The following is a 26,707-nucleotide window of genomic DNA, read 5'->3' as shown; positions in this document are numbered from 1 at the left end:
GTGGTTGGTGCATAAATTTGAATAAAAGTCATATTAACTGGTCTTCTTTGTATGTGTATGGTTATTATCCTAGCACTGATAGCACTGTACTTCAGAATAGATCTTGAAATGTTCTTTCTATAAGTGCAATGCCGTTACTCTTTGTTATTCTGGCATAGTAGACCATATGATTCTCTGATTCAAAATGGCCAATATCAGTGCATTTCAACTCACTAATGCCTGGGATTATCTTTAATGCATTCCATTTCATTTTTGACAACTTCCAATTTTCCTACATTTGTACTTTATACATTCCACGTTCTGATTATTAAGTCTGTCTTAAGTCTAGAAGCTCTATTGAAACCTGTTTACCATGGGTGACCTTGCTAGTATGTGAAATACTGTTGGCATAGCTTCTAGCATCACTGCAACATACAAGCCACAGTACAACAAACTGACAAGTGGTGGATGTACACCTAGCACACCATTAGTATAGAAAAGTACATTTAGAAAACAAAACAATCTAAATGGTTTGTTAATCTTGTGTGTTGCCAAGTCAATTGTGACTCATAGCAACCTGTATGACAAAGTAGAACTGCTCCATACACTTTCTTAGGCTGTATTATTTATGGGAACTAGGTATTTTCTCCCATGGAGTGGCTAGTGGCTTTGAACCACAGACCTTTCAGTTTGCAGCTGAGCACTTAACCATTGCACCTCTATGGTTCCTTGCTAATCTTTTATTTCTGTTTTCCCCCCTTTGGATAATGGCTCAACATAAAGAATGCAAAAAAATCCTCACAAGTGGACCAATAAGAAATATGATAAATGAAGAAAATATTGAAGTTGTCAGGGGTTTCATTTTACTTGGATCCACAATGAATATCCATGGAGGCAGCAGTCAAGAAATAAAATGACGTACTGCAGCTACCAAACAAAATACTTGGGAATAAATCTTACCAGGGCCATAAAAGACCTGTACAAAAGAAAACTACAAAACACTATTTCAAGAAACCATGTATCTACTATATAAATGGAAAAACATACCAAGCTTGTGGACAGGAACACTGAATATTGTGAAAATGGCACTACTACCCAAATCAATCTATACACTCAATGCAGTCGCAATCCAGATCCCATCAACATTTTTTAAGGATATGGAAAAACCAATTACTAACTTTATATGGAAAGAGACCTTGGATAAGCAAAGTACTACAGAAGAACAACAACTAAGTAGCAAGTCTCATATTCCCAGATCTCAAAACCTACTATATAGCCACAGTAGTCACAAATGCCTAGTATTGGTACAATGACAGACACAGACCAACGGAATAGAACTGAGAACCCAGATATAGATCCATCAACCTATGATCAGCTGATCTTTGACAAAGGGCTGAAATCCATTAAATGGGGAAGAGATTGTCTATTTAACAAATGGTGCTGATGAAACTGGATATCCATTTGTAGAAAAACAAAACAAGATCTGTACCTCACACAATACACAAACACTAATTCCAGATGGATCAAAGACTTAAATGTGAAACCTAAAAGTATAAATTTTCTCAAGGGAAAAACAGGGGCAAATTTAGGGGCCCTAATTTATGGTATAAATAGTGTTTTGGTTACCTAGTGCAACTCTGACAGGAAATACACCACAAATGGGATGGCTTAAACAAACGAGTTTATTCTTACAATTTGGAGGCTTTAAGTCCAAGTTCAAAGTGCCAAGTTCTAGGGGCTGGGTGAAAGCCCCTCAGCCTTGGGCTTCAGCTCTGCTTCCAGCTCCTGGCCCACTGAAGCTAGGGGCTTTTCTTCACTCAGACAGCTGCTGGCTGCTGAGGCTGCCAAGCCCAAGGTTGACAAGTAACAAGATATAGTCCTGATATTATCAAATCACATGGCAGGCCATTAATTCAAGTCCATTGTAAGTTCCAAGGTTAGCAGATCATGGCAAGCTGCTGAACAATGACACAGCTATATGCAGGGTTCAAGGTGCCATAAGCTAGAGACCATTCCCAAGGCTTCTCCTTATATACGGGAAGCAGACCACATCCCAAAGGTAGCTAGCTATTCAGCTGTTTGTGGTGGATCCCACCATGGAGTTGATTGCCAGTCTCATCATGGGGAATAGCTACCAACAATTGCCCAGCCACTCAACCACGCCCAGCCAAGTTGACACACAAACATAACTACCACAAATAGACTATTAAGCATAACCCAAAATGCACAAACAGCAGAAGATAAGCTAGATGAATGGGACCTTCTCAAAATTAAATTTTTATGTGCTTCCAAAGATGTCTCCAAAAGAGTCAAAAGAGAACCTGCAGATTGGGAAAAAATATTTGGTAATGATATATCTGACAAGGGACTTACCTCTAAAGTTTATAGAAAACTCCAACACCTCAACAACACAAAGACAAATAATCCAATTAAAAAATGGGCAGAAGACATGAATAGACACTTAATCAAAGAGGATATTAAGGTGGCCAATAAACACATGGAGAAATGTTTACAATCATTAGTTACTAGAGAGATGCACATCAAAACAACGAGATACCGTCTTGCCCCAGCACTAGTAGCAAAAGTTCAACCAGACAGAAAATAGCGAATGCTGCCGATGACGTGGAGAGATTGGGACTCTCATACACTGCTGTGGGATGTAAAATGATATAACCACTGTGGAAAGCAGTATGGCAATTCCTTAAAAAGGTGGAATTAGAAATACTATTTGACCCAGCAATCCCATTACTCAGTATATTTCCTAAAGAAGTGAGAGCCAGGACAAGAACAGATATATGCACACCTGTGTTCATCACAACACTAACTACAATAGCAAAAAGATGGAAACAATCTAGGTGCCCATCACCAGAAGAAAGGATAACCAAACTATAGTACATACACACAATGGAATACTATGCAACCCTAAAGAATAACATAGAATCTGCAAAACACTGCATAACTTGGATGAACTTGGAGGACATTATGCTGAATGAAATAAGTCAATCACAGAAATACAAATATTGTAATCGTCTGTTATTGTAAAGTCAAGGAAAGGTTTATGTATCAAAGGAAATTTTCTTTGTTGGTTACCAGGGATGGGAGGATAGAGAAGGGAACACTGCCAGACAGGAAGAGATAAGTATTGATTTGGGTGAAGGAAAGGGCAATGTACCAAATGTGAGTGATTAACACAGCCCCGAGGAAGAGGAAGACAGGGAGAGGTGCATGGGAGTTACAGACAACAAAGATGAACCCTTTTGCACATACAGCACTGCATTGTCAGTGATGGCAAACATTGCTCTATGGGTGGATAAATAGGTAGACAGGCTGAATGATTAGCTATGTCTATGCAGTGAGTATACCCATGACCATGTATCGGTTGGCAGACAGTTTCTACAAGTGTATTTGTATGTTCTGTAAGAATGTCCAGGTATACAGTAGAGCTGATAAGGGGCAAAGTTGTAGTCTCTTCTTTTCCACAACCAGCTACCTAGAAAGAACAAGTAGTTGGACCTATGGACTTGGGACCATGGTCACACAGACATCAAACTCAACTGGCATAATATACTACACAAAAACATTTTTCTACATTGTACTTTGGTGAATAGCAACTGGGACCTTACAAGCTTGCAAGTGGCCATCTAGATGCAATGATGGGTCTCTCCTCATTCAGAGCAAAGAAGAATGAAGAAAACCAAAAAGCATGGAAACAATTAGTCCAAGGGACTGGTAGAGCATGAGATCCTCAGCCTATACGACTATGAGACTAGAAGGACTAGATGGTGCCTGCTACCACTGCCAACTACTCGGAGGGGGATCCATGTAGGAGATCCTGGATAGAGGGAGAATAATGTGGAACAAAACTCAAAATCATCATTAAAAAAAAAAAAAAAAAAAGGACCAGGTTTTCTGGTTGGATAGAGCCTAGTGGAACCCGTAAGACTATGCCCTCTAGTTGCCTAAAGGTCTGGAACTGAACCCACCCCTGTGGTTTCCAGCCAAACAAAAGACAGGCATATGAGCTGAACATTTACATTAGGTAGATGTACTCCTTGGAGAGATCAATCGTGGAAGTATAGAAGGGCTATGCATGCACAGCCAGACAGCTCAGGTGGCAGGAGTGCATGGGAGGGAAGGACACAGGGAAGAGGGGGCTATGGGGAGGAAGTGTGAGGGGAGCTGTTGCACTGTGGGAAATTGCAGTCAATGTCATGAGACAAAGTGTATGTGAACTGCTATATGGAAGATGAATTTGCTCTGTAAACTTTCACCCAAATCACAATAAAATTTAAAAGAAATAAAATGATATATTGTACTGAACTGGAAAAATCTGCTACAAAAGACTTCTTTTAAGTGTTAAGAAGCAAAGCTATCACTGTGAAGACTAAGGTGTGCCTGACCCAAGCTATGGTCCTTTCAATAGCCTCATATGCATGTGAAAGCTGGACAATGAATAAGGAACACTACAGAAGAATGAACAAATCTGTCTTGGAAGTGACACAGCTGGAATGCTCCTTAGTGGCTAGAATGGCCAGATTCGTCTCCTGTACTTTGGTCATACTGTCAGAAGGGACCAGTCCCTGGAGAAGGATATCATGCTTGAAAAAGATCTTCAGCGAGATGGACTAACACAGTGGCTGTAACAGTAGTCTCAAGCACAACGATTATGAGGATGGTGCAGACAAGGCAGTGTTTCCTTTTGTTGTGCATTGGGTTGCTATGAGTCAGAACCAGCGTGACATCACCTAACACCACTCCCACCACTTTGATTCAACTGTCTATGCTCTACCTAAGGCTAACCTCTCCACTGGATCCAAACCATCTTCTCATACCTACTCAGAGACATGCTCCAATAATCTTTATTTATCTCTCCCTTGCATTAATTCTTTTTCCTCCTCCTGGATTTTCTTCAACATAGAAATATTCTGTTTTAATCACACACACACACACACACACACACACCCCACAGACACAGAATTAACATTTGCACCAAGATGGAGTACAGTGACCAGATCTACATTCCTGCCTGAATATATAAATATTGGACAAAATATATTAAACAAAGGACAGTGACGCCCAAGAGATGGGAAACAAATGATTACCCCAGTTTCCTACCTGGGGAGATTTTACAGGTCACAGCACAAGGAGGGCAAACTCAGGCACAGTGTCCCTGAGTTGAGAAGCTGGGAGGCCAAGGTATTGCAGGTAAAGTACCAAAGAGGAGAGTGTATACAGACAGTAACGGAGATCTCCAGAGGGTCCCTATGAAGTATTCTGTTGAATACTGATGAGTGAAGGAGCTCTGGTGGTGTAGTGCCTAAGGCATCTGACTGCTAACCAAAAGATTGGCAGTTCAAACCCACCAGCAACTCTGCAGAAGGAAAACTCGACAAATCTACTTCTGTAATGATTCACCGCCTCAGAAACCCAAAGGGGGTCACACTATGAGTCAAAATCAACTCAATGGCACCGAGTTTGGTTTGGTTTGAACCGATGAGTACACGTGTGTAAAGAAACTATCTGAGGCTGGGAAAAGAACTATCCAAAAGAATTAGAAAGGAAAATCCCTAGAGCTCACAAAGAGCCAGAAATAGTACCAGTTTCCATCAGTCAAAGGAAAACATCAATTCAGGGCATCAGTTACAGTTGTTGTTGTTGTTGTTGTTATGTGCCGTCGAGTCGGCCCCGACTCATAGCGACCCCTCCTTGGGTTTCCGAGGCAGTATCACTACGGAAGTAGGATTGCCCAACCTTCCTTCCGAAAGTTGTTGTTGTTGTTGTTATGTGCCGTCGAGTCAGCCCTGACTCATAGCGACCCCTCCTTGGGTTTCCGAGGCAGTATCACTATGGAAGTAGGGTTGCCCAACCTTCCTTCCGAGGAGTGGCTGGTGGGTTTGAACCGCCAGCCTTCTGGTTAGCAGTCAAGTGCCTTAGCCACTATGCTAAGTAGTGGTTCTTAATTATCCAGTGCCAAATGTCAATAGTGCTGAGGTTGAGTGGTGGGTTCAAGTAAAATGAAACACTTGATGTCAACCTTTTCTCCATTTATCACCATGATGCACATTGGTCCACTTGTAAATATTTATATTTTATGTTGATGTGTAATCCATACTGAATGCTTTAGTCTTTGATCTTCAGTAAGTGCTTCAGGTCCTCTTCAATTTTAGCAAGTAAGTTGGTATCATCTGCATATCATAGGTTGTTAATGAGTATTCCTCCAATCCTGATGCTGCATTCTTCATAGTCCAGCTTCTTGGATTATTTGTTTGGCATACAGATTGAATAGATATCATGAAAGGATACAACCATGATGCACACTTTTCTGATTTTAGACCATACAGTATCCCCTTGTTCAGTTTCCTCCTCAGTGAGGAAAAATGAACCCAAGACTAAACAGTGCTCAAATCCTGCCTCAGAAAAAATTAAAAGCAAGACCTGAGAGGATTAAACTGTGTCTAAGTAACTCAAACACAACCCAGAATAAAGGGCAAATACATACATACACCCACACATATAGTATATTAAAATATCCAATACCCAACAGATATATAATACCCAATATCCAGCATCCAATAAATTCTTTTAGAAATATTTGTTTTAGGTGAAAGTTTACACAGCAAATTAGATTCCCATTTAACAACTGTTATATAAATTGGTCCATGACATTGGTTACAATTTTCACAATTTGTCAGCATTTTCATTATTTGCACTCTGTTCTGTTTCCATTAGGAGCTTTGGTGTCATTGCCTAAGGCATTTGACTGCTAACCAGAAGGCTGGCGGTTCAAACCCACTAGCCACTCCTCCAAAAGAAGACTGCACAATCTACTTCTGTAGAGATACCACCTCAGAAACACGAGGTCACTATGAGTCAGGACCAACTCAATGGCATTGAGCTTTTGGTTTGATCTGTTTCCACTGATCTAGCTTCTCTTCTGCTTTTTGCCTTCGTATCTTTGCTTTTGGGTAAATGTTGACCATTTGGTCTCATATAGTTGATTATTTATGGGAACACATTACTCATGTGTTAGCTTATTTTATAAGCTGATCTATCATTTGGCTGAAAAGTGACCTCCAAGAGAAGCTTCAGTGGCAAATTCAAAGGGTCTCAGGGAGATAGTCTCAGGGGTTCTGCTAGTCTCTATTGGTCCAGTAACTCTGGACTTTTCTAGGAATTTTGTTTTACATTTTTCTCCCATTCTATCAGGAAGAAGTTATACCTGGTCAGTATGGTCAGTACTTTTTCTGGTCTCAGGATACAAAAGCCCACGGTTTGTGTGGGCTATTAGTCCTGTGGACTAGTTTCTTCTTTGAGTCTTTGGTTCCCTTCATTCTCTTTTGTTCCAGGCAAATAGACACCAATACTTCTATCTTAGATAGCTGTTTGCACGCTTTTAAGACTGCAGCATCTACTTACCAAACTAGGATGTACAACAATATCATTATGAACTGTGTTACACCAACTAACTGAGTTGTCCCACCAAGCTAGGGTCCTAAGCCTTTTAACCAGTAAACCAATCCCACAAATTGTTTGGGTATGTCTAGGAAGTCTTCTCTCCACTCATCTGTCAGTTTGTCTCACTATGGTGGCTTGGGTGTTACTGTGATGCTGGAAGCTATGCCACTGGAATTTCAGGTACCAGTTTGGTCACTCATGGTGGACTGGCTTCAGTGGAGCGCCAGACAAAGACAGACTAGGAAGAAGGACGTGGTGGTGTACTTCTGAAAAAACTGGTCACTGAAAACCTTGTGAACAGCAGAACATTGTCTAATATAGTGCCAAAAGGTGAGCCCCTCAGGTTAGCATGCACTAAAAATACGACTAGGGAAGAGATACCTCCTCAAAGTAGACTTGCCTTTAATGACATGGATGGAGTAAAGCTTTTGGGCCCTTCATTTTCTGATGTGGCATGACTCAAAATGAGAAGCAGCAGCTATAAATATTCAAGAATAACTGGAACATGGAATGTATGAAGTATGAATGTAGGAAAATTGGAGATTGTAAAAAATGAAATAGAATGCATAAAGATCAATATTCCTAGGCATTAGTCTGCTGAAATGAGTGGTAATGGCCATTTTGAATCAGAGACTCATATGGTTCACTATGCAAGAATAACAACTTGAAAAGGAATAACCATCACATTTATAATCAGAAACAACATTTTATGATCTATCCTGAAGTACAACGCTGTCAGTGATAGAATAATATCCATACCCATACAGGGAAGACCAGTTAATATGACTCTTACTCAAATTTATGTGTCAACCACTAGTGAGTATCATCAGTCAGAACAAAGCCAGGGGTGGAATGTGTAACAACGATCACCTGCTCATATGGAAATTCAGGTGAAGCTGAAGAAAATTAAAACAAGTGTACAAGAGCCAAAGTACGACCTTTAGTATATCCTACCTGAATTTAGAGATCACCTCAAGAATAGACTTGATTCACTGAACACTAATGACTGAGAAGAAGATGAGTTGTGGGATGATATCTAGCACACTGGGAGCTCTGGTAGCGTAGTGCCTAAGGCACTTGACTGCTAACCAGAAAGCTGGCGGTTCAAACCCACCAGCCACTCCTCGGAAAGAAGATGGGGCAATCTACTTCCACAGTGATACTGCCTTGGAAACCCAAGGAGCAGTCGCTATGAGTCGGGTCTGACTCGATGGCATATAACAACAACAACAACAACATCTAGCACATCATACATGAAGAAAGCAAAAAGTCATGAAAAAGACAGAAGAGAAAAAAGAGACCAAAATGGATGTCAGAAAAGACTCTGAAATTTCCTCTTGAACAGAGCAGCTAAAGTGAATATAAAAAATGATGAAGTAAAAGAGCTGACAGACTTCTGGTAAGATGGAGGAACAGGCAGACAAGTGACACAGACCCTCTTCAACAAAGAAAAGAAAAACCAATTGACAGAGATACAAAAGATAATCCTGGAGCCCTGAGCTTTGAAAGGAACTGTACAGAAGTAGATTAGGCACCAACTAGTGGAAAAACCTGAATGAAAACAGTGAGTGCAGAGATGGTCGGAGCTGCGGACTGTCAGCTACTTTGACAGGACCAACAGCCTAAATATTTCCAAGTGGTGTTGGGACCCGAGAATTGACCTAAAGATCAGCCCTGGTCACCAAGGGCTGCAGGGATGACTGCGCTGGTGGCCTATGACTAGGAAGGGAAACAGCAAGGAGGGAGACAACCTGAGCTGTTGACTTTCTGCTATCCAGAGGGCCCAGTCATTTTGATTGTTTACATGTGGCAGCCATTTTGGATATTTAAAATGACTGAGGGTGCAGCCATTTTGTATCTTTACAAGTGGCAACCATTCTGGATTTTTAAGTGATAGCATTCTCATTTGGATTCCAGGGACCTAAGAATAGGTCAAGGTCAGCAGGGACATACCAGAGGCTGACAACAGGAAAGGATACAGGTGGTGAGCGTATAAGTGATGTCAGCTAATGACTAGAGGAGCACAGCACAGTACCCTGCTTGTGTAGATAACATACAAACAAAACAAAGAGAACGAAAATCATGGGCAAGTCACTCCAACATACAATCACCAATTAAATATAAACACAAAAACGTCACAATGCCTCGGAGACAACAGAGCATCACAGTCCACACAAAGAAGCAAGATAAAGCAGGAGAAACAAGGGACCAGCATACAGACACATCCCCAAGGAAGACACAGCATTTGAATTCCCTGATAAGGAAGTCAAAAGAATTATATTTAGGTATCTTAAACAAATTGAAAGGCAGATCAATGAAAACACAGAGAAAACCCTAAAACAATTTCGAAAGTAACACAAGAACAAAATGACAAAATAAATGAAAAATTAGAAATGATACAAAATCTACACACAGAAATCCAGAAGATTAATACTAAATTTTCAGAAATAGATAAGACATCGAATGGGCAAAGGAGCAGAATTAAATCAATGGAAGACAGAATTAGTGAGACTGAAGGCAAATATCTGAACACTTCTTTGGAAAGACATAAATCAGAAAAAAGATCAAAACAAAATGAAGAAAGCTTAAGATTCATGTAAGATACCATCAAAAGAAATAACCTATGTGTCACTGGAATTCCAGAACAGGAAGAGACAAATAAAACCACAGAGAAATTGTCGAAGATTTGTTGGAAGAAAATTTTCCTGGTATGATGAAAGATGAGAATATATCCATTCAGGAAGTCCAATGAACCCCAAACAGGATAGACCCCAAAAGAAAATCACCCAGACATATCATCATCAAACTCACCAAAACCAAAGACAAAGAAAGAATCATGAGAGCAGCACGGGAAAAACGAAAAGTTACCTGCAAGGGGCAACCAGTAAGAATAAGCTCAGATTTCTCGACAGAAACCATGCAGGAGAGAAGACAATGGGATGGTATATATAAAACACTGAAAGAGAAAAATTCCCAAGAATTATGTACCTAGCAAAACTGTCCCTCAAATATGATGGTGAAATTAGGACATTTCCAGATATGCAGAAATTAAGGGAATTTATTAAAACCAGACCAACCTTACAAGAGATGAGCCCTCTAGACAGAGAAGCAACAACAGTCAACGACAACTGACCATTAACACACATGATGTAACCCAGAAACCAACCCAGCAATGGAAGAATCCAAAGTAAATAAGCCTACAAGATTATAAACAGGGAACAAGAGACATCAATTGACAAATGAAGACAACTACAAACCAACAAGAGGGAAAAAACGGTGTCATTACAGAACTTCTAGATGGCAGGGAAGTCAGGACAACAACAAGATAGAATGTACTATTCTAAACTTGGGAAGAAAACTATAAATCACAGGGTAACCTCAAAGAAAAATGATAAACATTTACTTCAAAATAAAAAAGAGGACAAGCATAAATATTCAACAAATACTAAAACAATAGCAATGAAGTGATAACACGCTTCATAAACAAAATGAACTCAGCATAGAAAATTGTATGGAACAAAGAAATCGACACCACAAAAAAGCCATAACAAAATGACAGCAACAAATTCATATTTGCTGATAATTACATATCTGGCAAGGGACTTATCTCTAAGATTTATAGAAAACTCCAACACCTCAACACCAAAGGAATGAACAATCCAATTGAAAAATGGACAGAAGACATGAATAGACACTTCACCAAGGAGGATATTCAGGTGGCCAGCTGATGATACATGATGAGATGTTCACAATCATTGGCCATCAGAGAGAAGTAAATCAAAGCAACAATGAGATATACCTTCTCACCCCAGCACTGATAGCAAGGTTCAAGGAGACAGAAAATAACAAATGCTGACAGAGATGTGGAGAGATTGGGACTCTCATTCACTGCTGGTGACACTGTGAAGTGGTACAACCACTGTGGAAAGCAATATGGCGATTCCTTAGAAAGTATATATACTAGAGAGGTAAGAGCCAGGACAGGAACGAGATATTTGCACACTCATGTTCATCCCAGCACTATTTACAATAGCCAAAAGTTGGAAACAATCTAAATGCCATCAGCGGAAGAGTGGATGGCCAAATTATGGTACATACACAGAATGGAATGCTATGTAGCACTAAAGAATAACACAGAGTCTGTAAAACACTGCATAATATGGATGAACTTGGAGGACATTATGCTGAGTGAAATAAGTCAATCACAGAAGGACAAATATAGTATTAGTTCATTGTTGTGGAGGGTCAAGGAAAAATTTATATATGGAGGGAAACTTTCTTTGTTGGTTGCCAGGGGTGGGAGGGGAGGGGAGGAAACACTGGGAAAAAAATGCATCGACCCATGTCACTTTACTTTTGTGTATTTCACTGTATATAAATTATATTTCAGTAAAATGCATTAAAAATTATTAGGTATGTAAAAAAAAATAGGAAATGACTCATAGTAAAGGAAAAATAATAAAAACCAAAACAAGAAGAAAAAAAAAAACTAACAGATTTCAAATGGGGGCTTGAGAAGACAAAGTATAATGAAATGTACGAAGACCTGGAATTAAAAAAACAAAAGAGAAGAACACATTTGGCATTTCTCGAGCCGAAAGAACTGAACAAAAATACAAGCCTCAAGTTCCAATACTCAAGGATTCTATGGTCAAAATGTTGAGCAATACAGAAAACATCAAAAGAAGGTGGAAGGTCTATGTAGCAGATCTGGATAGACTGGGAGAACAATGTGGAACAAAACTCAAAATCATCTGGGGAAAATAAAAGGCGGGGGGGGGACCAGGTTTGCTGGTCTGATAGAGCCTGGTGGAACCACTGAGACTATGGCCCCTAGCTGCCCTTCAGGTCTGGAACTCAACCCACTCCTGTGGCTTCCAGCCAAATGACAGACAGGATAGACAGACACCCTATAGGGTGAACATTTACACTAGGTAGATACACCCTTGGAGAGAACAATCATGGGAGAATAGAAGGGCTGTGTATACATAGGGACATAGCGCAGGGGGCAGAACTGCATGGAGAGAAGGACACAGGGAAGCGGTAACTACGGGGAGAAAGTGGGAGCTGTTTCATTGTGGTAAATTGTAGTCAACGTCATGAGACCAAGTGTTTATGAACTGCTGTATGGAAAGTGAATTTGCTCTGTAAACTTTTACCCAAATCACAATTAAAAAAAAAAAAGAAGATGGAAGGAATAGAGAGAGTCACCGTACCAAAAGAAATTAGCCAACATTGAACCATTTCAGGAAACAGTATATGATCAAGAATTTATGGTACTGAAAGAAGAAATCAAAGCTGCAGTGAAGGCATTGGTGAAAAACAAGACTTCAGGAATTGAGGAAATACTCATTGAGCTGTTTGAACAAACAGATTCACTCATCTATGCCACGAAATAGGTAAGACAGCTACCTGGCTGTTTTAGGCTGGGTTCTCTAGAGAAGCAAAACCAATGAAACTGATAGGTAATAGTTAGGTACGTAAGTAGACAGACAGACAGAAAGATAAGATTTACCTCAAGGAAATGACTCATGTGGTTGCAGAGGCTAGCAAGTCCCAAGTCTGAGGGCTCAGATGTCAGATTGGAGGCTTCTCTTGACTTCTACTGCAGGGGATGAATCCAAGATCAGCACGCAATACAGCTGCTAGCTGTGGAAGCTGATGAATCCAAGATTGGCAGGTAAGATGGCAGGCTGCTAGCTCGCAGGCTGTGCAGGCAACAATACCAAGATTGCTAGGCTATAATGGCAGGATGCTAGTTCAAGTCCACAAACCTGGAAGTCAGATAATAAGCCAGATACAGGATCCAGTTTGAGCAAAAAGCCACAGAGCTTTGCCAGAACATCAACATATACTGGAAGCATGTCAAACCACTGAGGAAACGCCCTTTCAACTAATTGGCTGCTCATAGCAGAAAGATCTCATTATGGGGATGATGACATTAGATTAACTGCCAATTCACTAAGAATCATGGTCCGGCCAAGTTAACTTACAACCTTAACCATCACAATGGCCAACTGAATGGAAAAGATCACACACACATGTGCCCATTTCAAAAAAAGATAATCCAAAAGAATGGAGAAATTCTCAAACAATATTATTAATATCACACGGACATAAAATTTTGCTGAATTAAAAAATGGTTACAGCAGTACATTGACAGGATGACGCCAGAAGTTTAGCTGAACTGAGAAGAGGACATGCAATGAGGGCTATCATTTTTTGATATCAGAGTGCTTGAACAATGTCTCTTAGAAAGATCAGCACGAGGCTGGTCCCCATGAGGCAGAGGTCAAAGATGTCCCAAATATCCAAACTACCATGCCACTCCATCATCTCAGACATTAACCCCTCCTCCTCCTCCCAGTAATTTCCCCAGTCTTAGGGTTCTGAATTTCGCTGTAACGCCTCACAGAACTCACAGACACCCAAGGGTTCGTCTCACGTAGTAGTAGTGGTGGAGGCTGGCAGGCTGGCGAGTCCCAGGTCCGTGAGTAGGTCTGGCGGATCTTCCCAACTCTCAGGGTTAGATGAACCTCGATCAGCAGATCAGACGGCGGCTGCTGTCCCAAATCCAGGGGTGAGATGACGATGAGCCAAGGATCAAAGCCAGAGCAAGAGGCGAGCGAATCGGAAGATTCGTAGGTAAAAACCCTCAGGGAAGCTAAGGGTGGCGATTTTAATTATACCCTCCAGCAAGGCAGGACTCAAGATACATTCCACTTGTGTTGTCCCAACAGAATTAACCTAAATCCCATCACAGAGTCGATTGCCAGTCATTATAGGGAATGATTACTACCAGCTGCCCAGCCAAGTTGATACCTGACCTTAACTACCACACCACCCCAAACAGGCATGGATAATGGGATTTACAAAACACCACAGAATGGAGGACAATGGCTAGAAGGGCCATATCAAGCAATTCACTGCACAGAGGCATCAGACATTACCTGTGTTTTATTGACTGTGTGTCTTTAGCTAGTGATGGTATAACAGAATACCAAAAGAAGATGGCTTTAACAAATAGAAAATTATTTTATCATTTTTAGGAAGCTAGATGTCAAAATTCTGACTCTAGAGGGCTTTCTCTGTCAGCTCTGGAGGAAGGTCCTGGCTTCTTCTGAGGTTTTGTTCCTGGGTGACCTTTATGTGGCCTGACATCTCTCTTCCGCAAACTCTGTTCTGCTTGCTTGTTTATTCTCTTTTGTGTTGCAAAAGAGACTGACTCAAAAACTCAAAATCATCACACACACAAAAAAAGAGAAACTAGGTTTACTGGTCTTATAGAGCCTGGTGTCACCTCCGAGACCATGGTCCCTAAGTAACCCTCAGGTCTGGAACTGAACTCACTCCTGTGGCTTCTAGGCAAACAACAGACAGGCATATAATGTGAACATTTACATCAGGTAGATACATTCCTTACAGAGATCAGTCATCAATTGTGGGAGAACAGAAGGGCAGAGTTTTGAACAGGGAGATAGCTGGGGGATGGGGGGCAGGAATGCATAGGAAATAAAGACACAGGGAAGAGGTAACTCCAGGGAGGAAGTGGGAAAAGAGCTGTTACACTGTGGGGAATTGCAGTCAATGTCATGAAACAAAGTATGTATGAACTGCTGTATGGAAAATGAATTTGCTCTGTAAACTTACACCCAAATCACAACAAAAAATTCAAAAGAAAAATACACCCTATATAACTACTCACTCATTAAAATAATACACACAACCCATTCCCAAATGGGACTATAACCACAGGTATAGAGTTTAGGATGTATAAATACCAAACTCACTGCCATCAAGTCGGATCCAACTCAAAGCAACCCCTCCTTGGGTTTCCGAGGCAGAATCACTACAGAAGTAGATTGTCCAACCTTCCTTCTGAGGAGTGGCTGGTGGGTTTGAACTGCCAGCCTGCTGGTTAATAGTCAAATGCCTTAGGCACTACACCACCAGAGCTCCCTTAGGATGTGTAACACACGTATTTTTTGGGGGATGTTATTCAATGGTCCTGTCCTCCAGACTCTGGGTGATGGCCATGGTTTCTGGATTCTGGGTGGAGGTCTCTGGCCCCAGGTTTTAGCTCCAGCTTCCTTGGAGATGGCAACGTAGCCCCCTCAGCTTTGGGTGGCCCCATGCCCCTGACACACTTTTAACGTGGATTGCTACTATACTCTAGAACTGAATTGCCAAGAATCTGTTTCTTGGAAACCTAGCAGACTGTGGCCCAACTCTAAGATCAAGGAGACTGTTGCCCTGCCCTTTGAAACGAGAAGGCCCTGCTTCCCAGGCTCCTTCACAGTTTGGCTGAACTCCAAGCTGCTCCAGGGATGGTTCTGTTCTTTTCTTGGAGGACAACAGATGTAGCTCCTTTGGCTTGTTTCTTGACTTCAGAATTGAGGCAGTGTTCTTTCATTCTTCCCCGTCCCCTTCAAACATGATGGGTTTTCTGCCGTGGCAGTTGGTTAGATCCATTAGTAACATGCTCATCTCTTTAATAAAATACTGCGTAGCCACATCCTTGGTGAACATTCTAGGACATGTATTCTTAGTCTGTACAACAGAATTTAAATTTTGTTTTCATTTTGCATAGTTCAGTTTTAAGTCTTTTTCCTCTTGCATTCTAGCACAAGTGGCAAGAAGCAACCATGGTTGCTTTTAAGATCTTGGTTAGAACAGAAGTCTTCTTAGCCAAGTCCAAATTCATCACTTACAAAGTCTACTTTCCACCAAACATTTGAACATAATTCAGACAAGATCTTTGCCACTGCACAAAAAGCAACACCTTTCATCCATTGTCCAAGGACATATTTTCTTTTAGAGCCTCACCTGAAGCATTCAATGACATTTCTAGCAACTCTGTTGCTGGCACCGTATATATTCTCTCAGGCAATGGAAAGTTCCCTACAATTCTCCTCACTTTCTTCTGAACTCTCACCAGAACTATCTTTGATGTCCATTAATTCTATCAAGAATCTCTTCAAGGCAATTTAGGCTTTTACTATTAGGAGCTCTGGTGGTGCATTGCCTAAGGGATTTGACTGCTAACCAGAAGGCTGGCGGTTCAAACCCACCAGCCACTCTGCAGAAGAAAGACTGGGCAATCTACTTCCACAGAGGTACCACCTTGGAAACCCAAGGAAGGGTCACTATGAGTCAGAATTGATAGGCTTTTACTATTATGTATGTACCTTAAAACTCTTCCATCCTCTACTCATTACCCAATTACAAAACAAATTCAACATTTTAGGTATATGTTAAAGCAGTACCTCACTCTTCTTAGTTATCTACTGCTCCTGTAACAGAAATACCACAACTGCATGACTTTAACAAGCATACATTTATTTTCTCACAATTTAGGAGGGCAGAAGTTGAAATTCAGGGTTCTGCTTCTGGGAGATTTTCTCCTTCTGTTGGCTCCGGAAGAAGGTCCTTGCCTTTTCTGAGATTTTGCTCCTGGGCAATCTTCATGTGGCTTGGCATCCCTCTTTCCCTATCTCTGATCTGCTCTCTTGTTTAATCCCTTATCTCAAAAGAGACTGACAAAAGACACACTCTTAACATAACAAAGACAACCCATTCCCAAAAGGGATTGTAAACACATACATACAAGTTACGATTCACAACACATATTTAGGGGGGACATAATTTAATCCATTAACGTTACGCAAAGGCATTCAACTGTGTGGATCATAACAAATCATGGATAATATTGCAAATAAAGGGAATTCCAGAACACTAAATTGTGCTCATGCAGAACCTGTACATAGAGCAAGAGGCAGTCATTCTAACAGAACATGGGGACAACGCATGGTTTAAAATCAGGAAAAGTGTGTGGCAAGGTAGTATACTTTCACTGTATTTGTTCAATCTGTATGCTAAGCAAATAACCTGAGAAGCTGGACTATATGAAGAAGAATGCAGCATCACGATTGCAGGAAGACTCATTAACAACCTGCAATATGCAAATGACAGAACCTTGCCTACTGAAACTGAAGATGACTTGAAGCACTTACTGATTAAGATCAGAGACTATAGATTTCAGTATGGATTACATCTTAACATAGAGAAATTAAGAATCTTCACAACTGGACCAATAAGCGACATCATGATAAATGGAGAAAAGATTGATGTCAAGGATTTACTTTTGCTTGGATCCACAGTCAACACCCATGGAAGCTTTTGTTGTCATGCTGTTGTATATATGAACCATTGAGGGTTCATAGTGAACCCTCCTTGGGTTTCCGAGGCGGTATCAGAAATCAGAGTTTGTATTACACTGGGCAAATCTGCAAGACTTCTTTAAAGTGTTAAAAAGCAAAGATGTGACTTTGAGGACTAAGGTGCTCCTCACCCAAGCCATGCTATTTTCAATCACCTCATAGCATGCGGAAGACAGACGATGAATAAGGAAGACCAGAGAACTGATGCCTTTGAATTACAGTTAATGGTGAAAAATACTGAATATACTTCTACTACCAGAATAATTAACAAATCTTAGAAGCAGCAGCCAGGATGCTTCTTAGAAGTGAGGATACTGAGACTTGTCTCATGTACTTTGGATATAGGATCAGGAGGCACCAGTCCTTGGAGAAAGATGTTACCAAAAAAGTAAAAAAGTGGAAGTCAGCAAAAAATATGCTTCAGGTGAGGCTTTAAAAGAAAATGGTAAATATAATTAGGCAATGGATGAAAGGTGTTGCTTTTTGTGCAGTGTCAGCAAAAAGGTGGAAGACCAGTCTTAACGAGATAAATTGACACAGTGGCTGCAATGACGAGCTCAAACAGTGATCGTGAGGATGGCAGATGGTGCAGGACTAGGCAGGTGCACATACGCTGGAACCAACAGCACTGAACAAAAAGTTATTTCTATATAATGTCTTTCCTACCTATTCCGTTTCCTTGGGTCTTTTTCTGTGGAAAAGAAGGAAAACTAGTAGCTTCTACCAAATATTTTGACACATTTTAAGGTATTTTTTCAAATGATAGCATCCCTTTCCTTTTTCACTCTCTCCAAAAACGGGCATTTTAGCTCTTCTGCTGCTGCCATTGGCTCACAGATGTCTATGTATGTCCCAATAGGAACATTACTTCTGTTTCTTGCCAACTCTCCTATCTCTATAACCAGGATTCCGTATTTCCATAAAGACCTGGTTTTGTGAAGATCTTTGTTATTCTTTTGGGAGCTCTGGTGGCATAGTGACTAAGGCATTTTGACTACTAACCAGAAGGCTGGTGGTTCAAACCCACCAGCCACTCCCCAGAAGGAAGTTTAGGCAATCTACTTCTGTAGTGATACTGCCTCGGAAACCCAAGGAGAGGTCGCTATGAGTCAGATCCGACTCCACGGCAATGGTTGCATTTTTGCGTTTGTTATTCTTTCAACCTATTAGATGTTCTGAATGACACGTCTTTCTGTTGCTGACTAACCTGTACAATTCAGCCTTGAGAAGCACTTTTCTGCCGGTTGTTCAGAAGAGAATCTCTGGATCAACCATGATTATTACTTTTACTTCCCTGTGAACAAAATCCACAGGATAGTGTGAAATAGTGGTGTGTGGTGCCTGAAGACTATCACTCATAGACCCCAAGACAAACTGTCAAATATATTTTGTGTACCTGAGCCCAAGGATGTGCTAGGAACTGTAGGATACAACCCAGAAACAAATGATATGACTACCACAGCAGCTCCTGACCCAGAGCCTTGGGTTCAGGAGGAATGTGACAGCAGCTCTGCTACTGTCTTGGGAAACAAAGGAGGTTTGTCTGGGAAAGAGAGATTTACATCTTTAAGGAAGCAGACTGCCTTATCTTTCTTCTGCAAAGTGGCTGGTGGGTTCACAGTACTGACCTTTTGGTTAGCAGCCAAGTGCCTTAACACTACACCACTAGAGCTCTCTATATTTCAATATAGGCACTGCTAACGAGATTGTCCCATGCCTGTCTCTCAGACACGGTCCCCCTTCAAGAGAAACTTCATATGAAGTGGCCTTATATTTTTACTTTCCAGATGTGCCATTTTAAATTCCAAGACTTTGTTCCTTCTGTTTTTTGGGCAGTCTTCTTATCCTTCTGGATAACTCCTACTTACCCTCTGATGCACTTTTCCAAGAAGCATTTTTCCCTGATCCAAGGCTGGTAAGGTGCTTCTCCTTCAGGTCATAGCCCTCATTACACTTTCGTGTCCTTGGCTACTTGACTGGTTTCCATTAGACTGCAGAGAGTACATCTCATTTTCCACCATATCCCAAGTGTCTGGCACAGATACTACTTTATATTCTCTCTTCTCACACCTAATTTCTGGACCACCCTGGGCTCAAGAAATAATCGGCAAGACCCTGTCTCCCCAACTTTCTTGCTGCCCTGTCACTGTCTGTATTTGGGACAGTAAAATGTTTTGAGTTCCTGAGACTAACAAAAAGTCCCTCATACTATCCACTTCATCTCAGCCCTGGCACACTCACATGTCGGGGTCACTTTTCATGATGTTCTCATGGGAAGCGAGGTTTCAATGTATTTCCTGAGTATTCTTAATGGTAATAATAAAAAGAAAAGTTAAAAGTAATGGTTCTCCCATCTGTCATTCTCATTTGTCATAAAAAAGTTTTAAGGGTCAACTTTCATAAGCACAGGGGAGTGCCACACACAGCAAGTTAGAGATATTAAAGACCTAGTAGTTTAAAATCTTTATGGAACTTTGCTCCAAAGTAAACACTTCTGACTAACAAAGACAAGAATCTGACAAATATTTACAACAGTCACTGCGTTCACAACTTACTCCACAGTGTGGACTCTCTGATGGTGCATAAGGACTGATCTGTGCCTGAAACCTTTCCCACATTCACTACATATATAATCTTCATCTCCAGAGTGGACTCTCTGATACTGAGTAAGGCCTGCACTCCTTTTGAAGGCTTTGCCACATTCATTACATTGATAAGGTTCCCCTACATTATGAATTCTCTGATGTCTGATGAGGTTTGAGCTCAAACTGAAGGCTTTTCCACACTCATTACATTTATATGGTTTCTCACCAGTGTGAATTCTTTGATGTATAATCAGGTATGAACTCTGACTGAATGCTTTGCCACATTCATTACATATACAAGCTTTCTCACCAGTATGAATTTTACGATGTCTAATAAGAGCTGAGCGCTGATTGAAGGCTTTCCCACATTCAGTGCATTCATATGCTTTCTCCCCACTATGAATCCTCTGATGAATAATGAGGTATGACCTCAAACTAAAGGCCTTCCCACACTGGTTACACTTGTAGGGCTTTTCTCCAGTATGGATTCTCTGATGTTGTGTTAGAGAGGAATGCTGTTTGAAGCTATGCCCACAGACGTCACATCTATAAGGTCTCTCTTCTGTATGAACTTTCTGATATGTTCTGGAGTTTCTACTTAGGATCAAGTTTCTTTGAGGATTATCATGATGGCCTCTTTTTCCCAGAGATTCATGTGTGAAGATCACTTGGCTAAAACCATCTCCTTGGGAAGAGGATCTCAATTTCTCCCCTGTAGCACTTCCTTGTTGCCACTCTAAATGGTTTTCATGTTCACTAACTTCTCCAAATGAAGGTTCCAGGGGAAGTCCCTGTGATTGTTCTCCCAAAATTTCCTTTGTTGCTGATTCATTGTTCTCACAACCTGAAATGAGAATTAGCAAAAAACAGATTTTACATTTCTCCAGGCACTCTCAATACTCCCCTCTACTTGAGGGAAAACAGAAGCTTCTAACTACAAAGATGCCACTGTTCACATATTATCTTCTTTAACTAGTTGTACTAGGGTTCCTCCTCCTCTCTAATGTTAAGGTCTCCATCTGTACTTTGAATTTCACCCTTTCCTGTTCCTTGGAGAGGTCAATGATCAGTTACAAATGCTACTTTCCTATTATTTTAAGCTGTTTCTGACTCCTGTTCACCAGCATTTAAAGATCATGCCCACACAGCTCCTTCAAGCAACCTCACTTATTCCGATTCACAGTACAACTAATTTCTTCAGAGTTGCCTGTATCATTCTCATTCTGCAATCTGGTGTCTACCTTCCTCTGTTTTACTTCCAATGATACTGGTCTCACCAGCTTCCTAGCGTCTTAATCCAATGGGTGCTTTCCAGATCTTATTTAGTTGGCCTCTCTGCAGCAGCTGACATTGGGAAACTTTGCCTTTCTTTTAGAGATGTTCTCTTCCAGGAATACTAGTCTGATTTCTGCAGCTGTTCCTTCTTAATCTCCAATCTCAGTCACTCAATCATTAGTGCTTCTCAGGACTCTGTTCTGAGTTCTCATGAATCCACTCTACAAACTACCCACTAAGCTTCAATTACTACTTAAAAGCTAGTATCTTCCCAGGTCTCCAACTCTATCCCAGCACTCTATTGAGCTCTAGACTGTCAAATTTCACAACCACCAAAATGTCTCAAACTAAACACATCATCACATGTATTTGTTTTCTCTTATCTTTCCCTGTTTACATGAATTTTTGTTGCTAGTTGCTGACAAGTTGATTCTGAGTCATGGTGACCCCAGGTATGTCCGACAACTGCACTCCACAGGGTTTTTTGGAAGCAGATCACCAGCCAGGCTTATCTTCCAAGGTGCCTCTGGGGGCTGTGAACTTGATTGAGCACTTAACTTTTTGTAGCATACAGGGACTTATTTACATATGAATAGCACCACCAGAAACTATATTGCTCAAGACTGAAAATAGTATTAGTCTCAAACTCATCTCCTTCATTGTCCACTTTTAACAAACAGACTGCCATGAAATTTTTTAAAAACTAGAAAATTAAAAAAATTTTAATGCTGATAAACAGGTGTCAGCTTTGATCTTCCAGGGATAGGGCTGGGGGTACCATATATTTTGATTTATTCATGGTCGACACCTGGATTGAAGGCCTCTAATAGGACTCCAGAACTCTACTTTTGCCCTCCTCCAATCTATTCTCCATTGTGCAGCTAAATTCTAAAACATAAACCTAATCATGTCACTCCCTTACCCTAAACCTTTCAACTGTACCACACAGCATTGAGGAAACTATACAAACTAGTTAAATTAGCACGACATTCAAGTTTCTACTACCTGGATCCCATTTTCATCTTTAGTTCATTTCTCAGCATTCCTCCCCTCCTAACCCTCCATTTAAGCCATGCTTGACTATCTGTAATTCTCAGAACATCCTGTATTCTCTCACAGGACTCTGAGACCTCTGCTTGAGATAGTCCACCCTTCCTATTTAACTGGCTTTCTCCTACTCACACTTAGTAGACAACTCTTCCTCCTGGAAGTGTTCCATGAACTGCTAAGACTGGTGTGTGTGGGCTTTTTTTTTTTTTTAAATTTTTATTGTGATTTGGGTGAAAGTTTACAGAGCAATTTAATTTTCCATACAGTAGTTCATACACATTTTGTCTCATGACATTGACTGCAACTTCCCACAAAAGAATAGCTCCCTTTCTATTTCCTTCCCATAGTTACCTCTTCCCTGTGTCCTTTCCTCCCACGCACTCCCATGTTTCCCTGTGCATATATAGCCCTTCTATTCTCCCATGATTTATCTATCCAAGGAGTGTATCTACCTAACGTAAATGTTCGGCTCATATGGTGGTATTTTATTTGACTGGAAGCCAAAGGAGTTCAATTCTAGACCTGATGGGCACCATAATCTCAGAGTTTTCATGAGGCTCCATCAGACCAGCAAAGCTGGTCTTTTTTTTTTTTTTTTAATAATTTTGAGTTTTGTTCCACATTGCCTCCCACTCTATCCAGGATCTCCTACACCAACCCCCTCCGAGTGGTTGAGTGGTAGCTTGGCACCATCTAGTTCCTCTGGTCTCATGGTCATACAGGCTGAGGAGTGCATGGATACCAGTCTCTTGGACTAACTGTTTCCATGTGTCTTTGGTTTTCTTCATTCTTCTTTGCTCTGGATGAGGAGAGACCCATGGTTGCATCTAGATGGCTGCTTGCAAGCTTTTAAGATCCCAGTCACTATTCACCAAAGCAAGACGTGGAATAAGCATTCTTAAACATTCTTAAATTGTCTAATGAAGAATATGTTATGCCAATTGACCTTGATGTCCTGTGGGATCATGGTCCCAAGCCCACAGGTTCAACTACTCACTCCTTCAGGGTAGCTGGCTGTGGCCAAGAAGTCATCACAACCTTGTCCCTTGTCAGCTTTCCTATATACCTGGACATTCTCATAGAACATACAAATACACTTGTAGAAACATCGTCTGCCAACCCTATACATGGTCATAGGCACACTCTCCCCTGCCTAGATATACCTGATCGTTCAGCTTGTCTAGCCATCTATCCACCCTAGATCAATGTTTGCCATCACTGACAATGTAGTACTCATGTGCAAAAGGGTTCATCTTTGTTGTCTGTATCTCCCATGTACCTCTCTGCATCTTCCTCTTCCTCAATGACACTGCTGATCACTCACATTTGGTGCAATGTTCTTCCCTTTACCCAATCAATACTTGTCTCTACCTATCTAGCGGTGTTCCCTCACCTCCCCTTCCCTCCCACCACTGATAACCAACAAAGAAAAGTTTCCTATCATACATAAATTAGGTGCTGTTTTATGTACCCCCATAGTATCTATTGTTACCTGCCATGGAGTCAGCTCCCAACTCATGGCAATCACATACACAATAGGATTCATACGGTGCTCCATGGCTATTATTTAGAAGCCAATCACCAGGCCTTTCTTCCTAGTCTGTCTTGGTGTGGAAACTCCATAGAGACCTCTTCAGCATCATAGCAACACAAGCCTCCACTGACTGATGAGTGGTGGCTGCACTTGAGATACATTACCTGACAAATGGAACTCTGGTCTCCTGCATCAAAGGTGCGAATTTCACCACTGAACCACTACTACCTAGTGTCTACTTTTGTTCAGTAACTTGCAATATGTTCCAATGCTGTTACCACCTATGCTGATTTGAAAGCTCTTTGAACACACAGATATGGTGACTAGCAAAGCAATGGACATGTATAAGCATTCTTAAATTGTCTAATGAAGAAATGAATGAATAAGTGAACAAATGACAGGTAACGTCCATGCCTATGGTTATAATCCCATTTGGGAAGGGCTGTCTTTGCTACATTAATAAGATAAGATTAGTGTACGGTATATCTTGAGACAATCCCTTTTAAGAGGTAAAAGAGAAGGCAGACTGCAATTTATTAGAGTTCCTGATAAAGTGAGCACCTCTGGCCTAGAATAAAAGAGATGATGCTCATATGTGGCAAGTTTATGAGATGCAATTAATCCCATACCCTCAAAACCAGAGGACTAATTAATGACAGTCCCCAGATGAGTTTCTACTCCTCACCATTTTTTGGAGAATGGCAAGGTTCCCAGGATTTCAGCTGTGTCATTAAAGGCTGAAGTTGGACATTTGTTGGCTTTTGGGATGCTCCCAGAGATGTTAAATCCTTCCATGGTACTGGTGGACCCTGTGGACTAGCTGGAACCTGAAATCAAGAAAATATGGTTAGCTTTGTGAAGGGGGAAAAAAAAAAACCCACAAAAACTTGGGAAACTGCTGAGCAAAAATTCTCAGAGAAGAGTTCAAGAAGCACATCTGCAGGGATGAGGGACAGGGTAAAAAGAACCACAGAGACTTACAGTGGCCCAAGCAGTCACTTCAGGGTTATGGCTCAGTAGTGTTATGGATTAAACTATGTCCTCCAAAGGAGCTCTGATGGTGTGCTAATCAAAAATCTTGGTGGCTTGAATCCACCAGCCACTCCCAGGAAGAAAGATGAGGTGGTCTGCTTCCATAAATATTTACAGCCTTGGAAATCCAATGGGGTTGCTATATGTCAGAATCAACTTGATGGCAGTGAGTTTTTTTTGAGTGTCCCCAAAATATATGTGTTATAAATCCTAACCTCCATGCCTATGGTTATAATTCCATTAGGGAATGCACTGTCTTTGCTAGACTAATGAAACAGGATTAATATATGGCATATCTTGTGTCAATCTCTTTTAAGAGGTAAAAGAGATTAAACCCAAGGTAGACATAAGAGTTGGGATAAAATCGATGCCAACATCTCCAAGAAACCAGGAAGCAGAAGATGAAGAGACAATGACCTTCTTCCAGAGCCGACAGAGAGAAAAACCTCCTAGAGCCAGCAGCCTATAGTTGGGATTTAGCCTCCTAAACTGAGGGAAAATAAATTTTTGTTTGTTAAAGCTATCCACCTGTGGTACTTCTGTTATAGCACCACTAGATAATTAAGACAAGGAACAAACAGACTTTCATCCTCTTGTTTTGATACCACATGCTCCAGCCTGGAAATTCCTTATCCCTTGACACATTGCATCTCCCTATTCCCACCTGCTGCCCTGGATCATCAAACTCTCTCTCCAAATCCTCCAACAGGGTCACAGCTTCCTCGCCGCTTTTGGGACTCTGCTGCTGAACCCAGATCTGCAGCTCCTCAGGCAGGATGCTCAGGAACTGTTCCAACACCAGCAGTTCCAGGATCTGCTCCTTTGTGTGCAACTCTGGCATCAGCCACTGATAGCAAAGCTCCTGGAGTCGGCCCAGAGCCTCCCGAGGTCCAGGAGTCTCCTCGTAGCAAAACTTTCTGAATTGCTGGCGAAACATTTCTTGGCAGGATCGGGCACTCCCATCCTGTTTAGATTTCTGACCCCAGGAAAGGCCCTCTTCTACTTTCACTAGTATTAGTTCTTGTTCCTGAGGATGTTGCGTTACCAGGGTTGAAGGTGCTCTGGATTCCACAGCCATTCTAGGCTGAAGCAGCTGAGCAGTGAGCTCACTACACCTGGGTTCTGTCCTTCACAGCTTCCTTTAGTGTTTCTTCTTTCAAAGGCTTTCCTGAGGGACATGAAAGCATTGTCAATTTACAGCAGTGAAAACAATCTTTAGGAACTCATAAATAATTGAGATCAATCACTCTAGTACTTTACTGAAAGACAGCAGATGTGAGATTATAACTAAACAATAAAGAAATCACAAACTACCAATCAGTCACTTCATTCAGTGTTGCCCATTTCACAGAATTCCTGTCACTAATGCTTTAAGAATTGACTTTAGAAGTAAAGGACACAATGTTAACATTAATCATCACATAGTGAGAAATTTATTTTCTTTTCAATTCTTTGAAGCCCGATTTCATTAAGGGGAAAACTTTCCACTGCTAGTGTATCTGTAACAAGTCTAAACTTGCAGAACTCCATTTTAATATACAAAGTACAGGCTTCAGTCTTCTGAGGATAACAGTATC

The 26,707-nt window shown here is 41.1% G+C and overlaps 1 protein-coding gene across 1 annotated transcript; it reads right to left on the bottom strand.

The window, feature by feature from the left end:
- Positions 1 to 20,205: 20,205 nt before the first annotated feature.
- Positions 20,206 to 26,208, bottom strand: LOC103201052 (zinc finger protein 397). Its single transcript, XM_007945649.2, has 3 exons — positions 25,795 to 26,208; positions 24,784 to 24,925; positions 20,206 to 21,083 (listed from the first exon to the last, which is right to left on the bottom strand). The coding sequence occupies exons 1-3, from the start codon at positions 26,206 to 26,208 to the stop codon at positions 20,206 to 20,208; spliced, it is 1,434 nt and encodes a 477-aa protein (XP_007943840.1).
- Between the last annotated feature and the right edge of the window lie 499 nt (positions 26,209 to 26,707).

The sequence above is a fragment of the Orycteropus afer genome, unplaced genomic scaffold (genome assembly GCF_000298275.1).
Source record: "Orycteropus afer afer isolate SDZICR_OR568_19922 unplaced genomic scaffold, OryAfe1.0 scaffold00141, whole genome shotgun sequence".
Taxonomy (NCBI): Eukaryota; Metazoa; Chordata; class Mammalia; order Tubulidentata; family Orycteropodidae; genus Orycteropus; species Orycteropus afer.
Note: the sequence above shows the minus strand (reverse complement) of the source record. Positions and strands in the feature narration are given on the sequence as shown.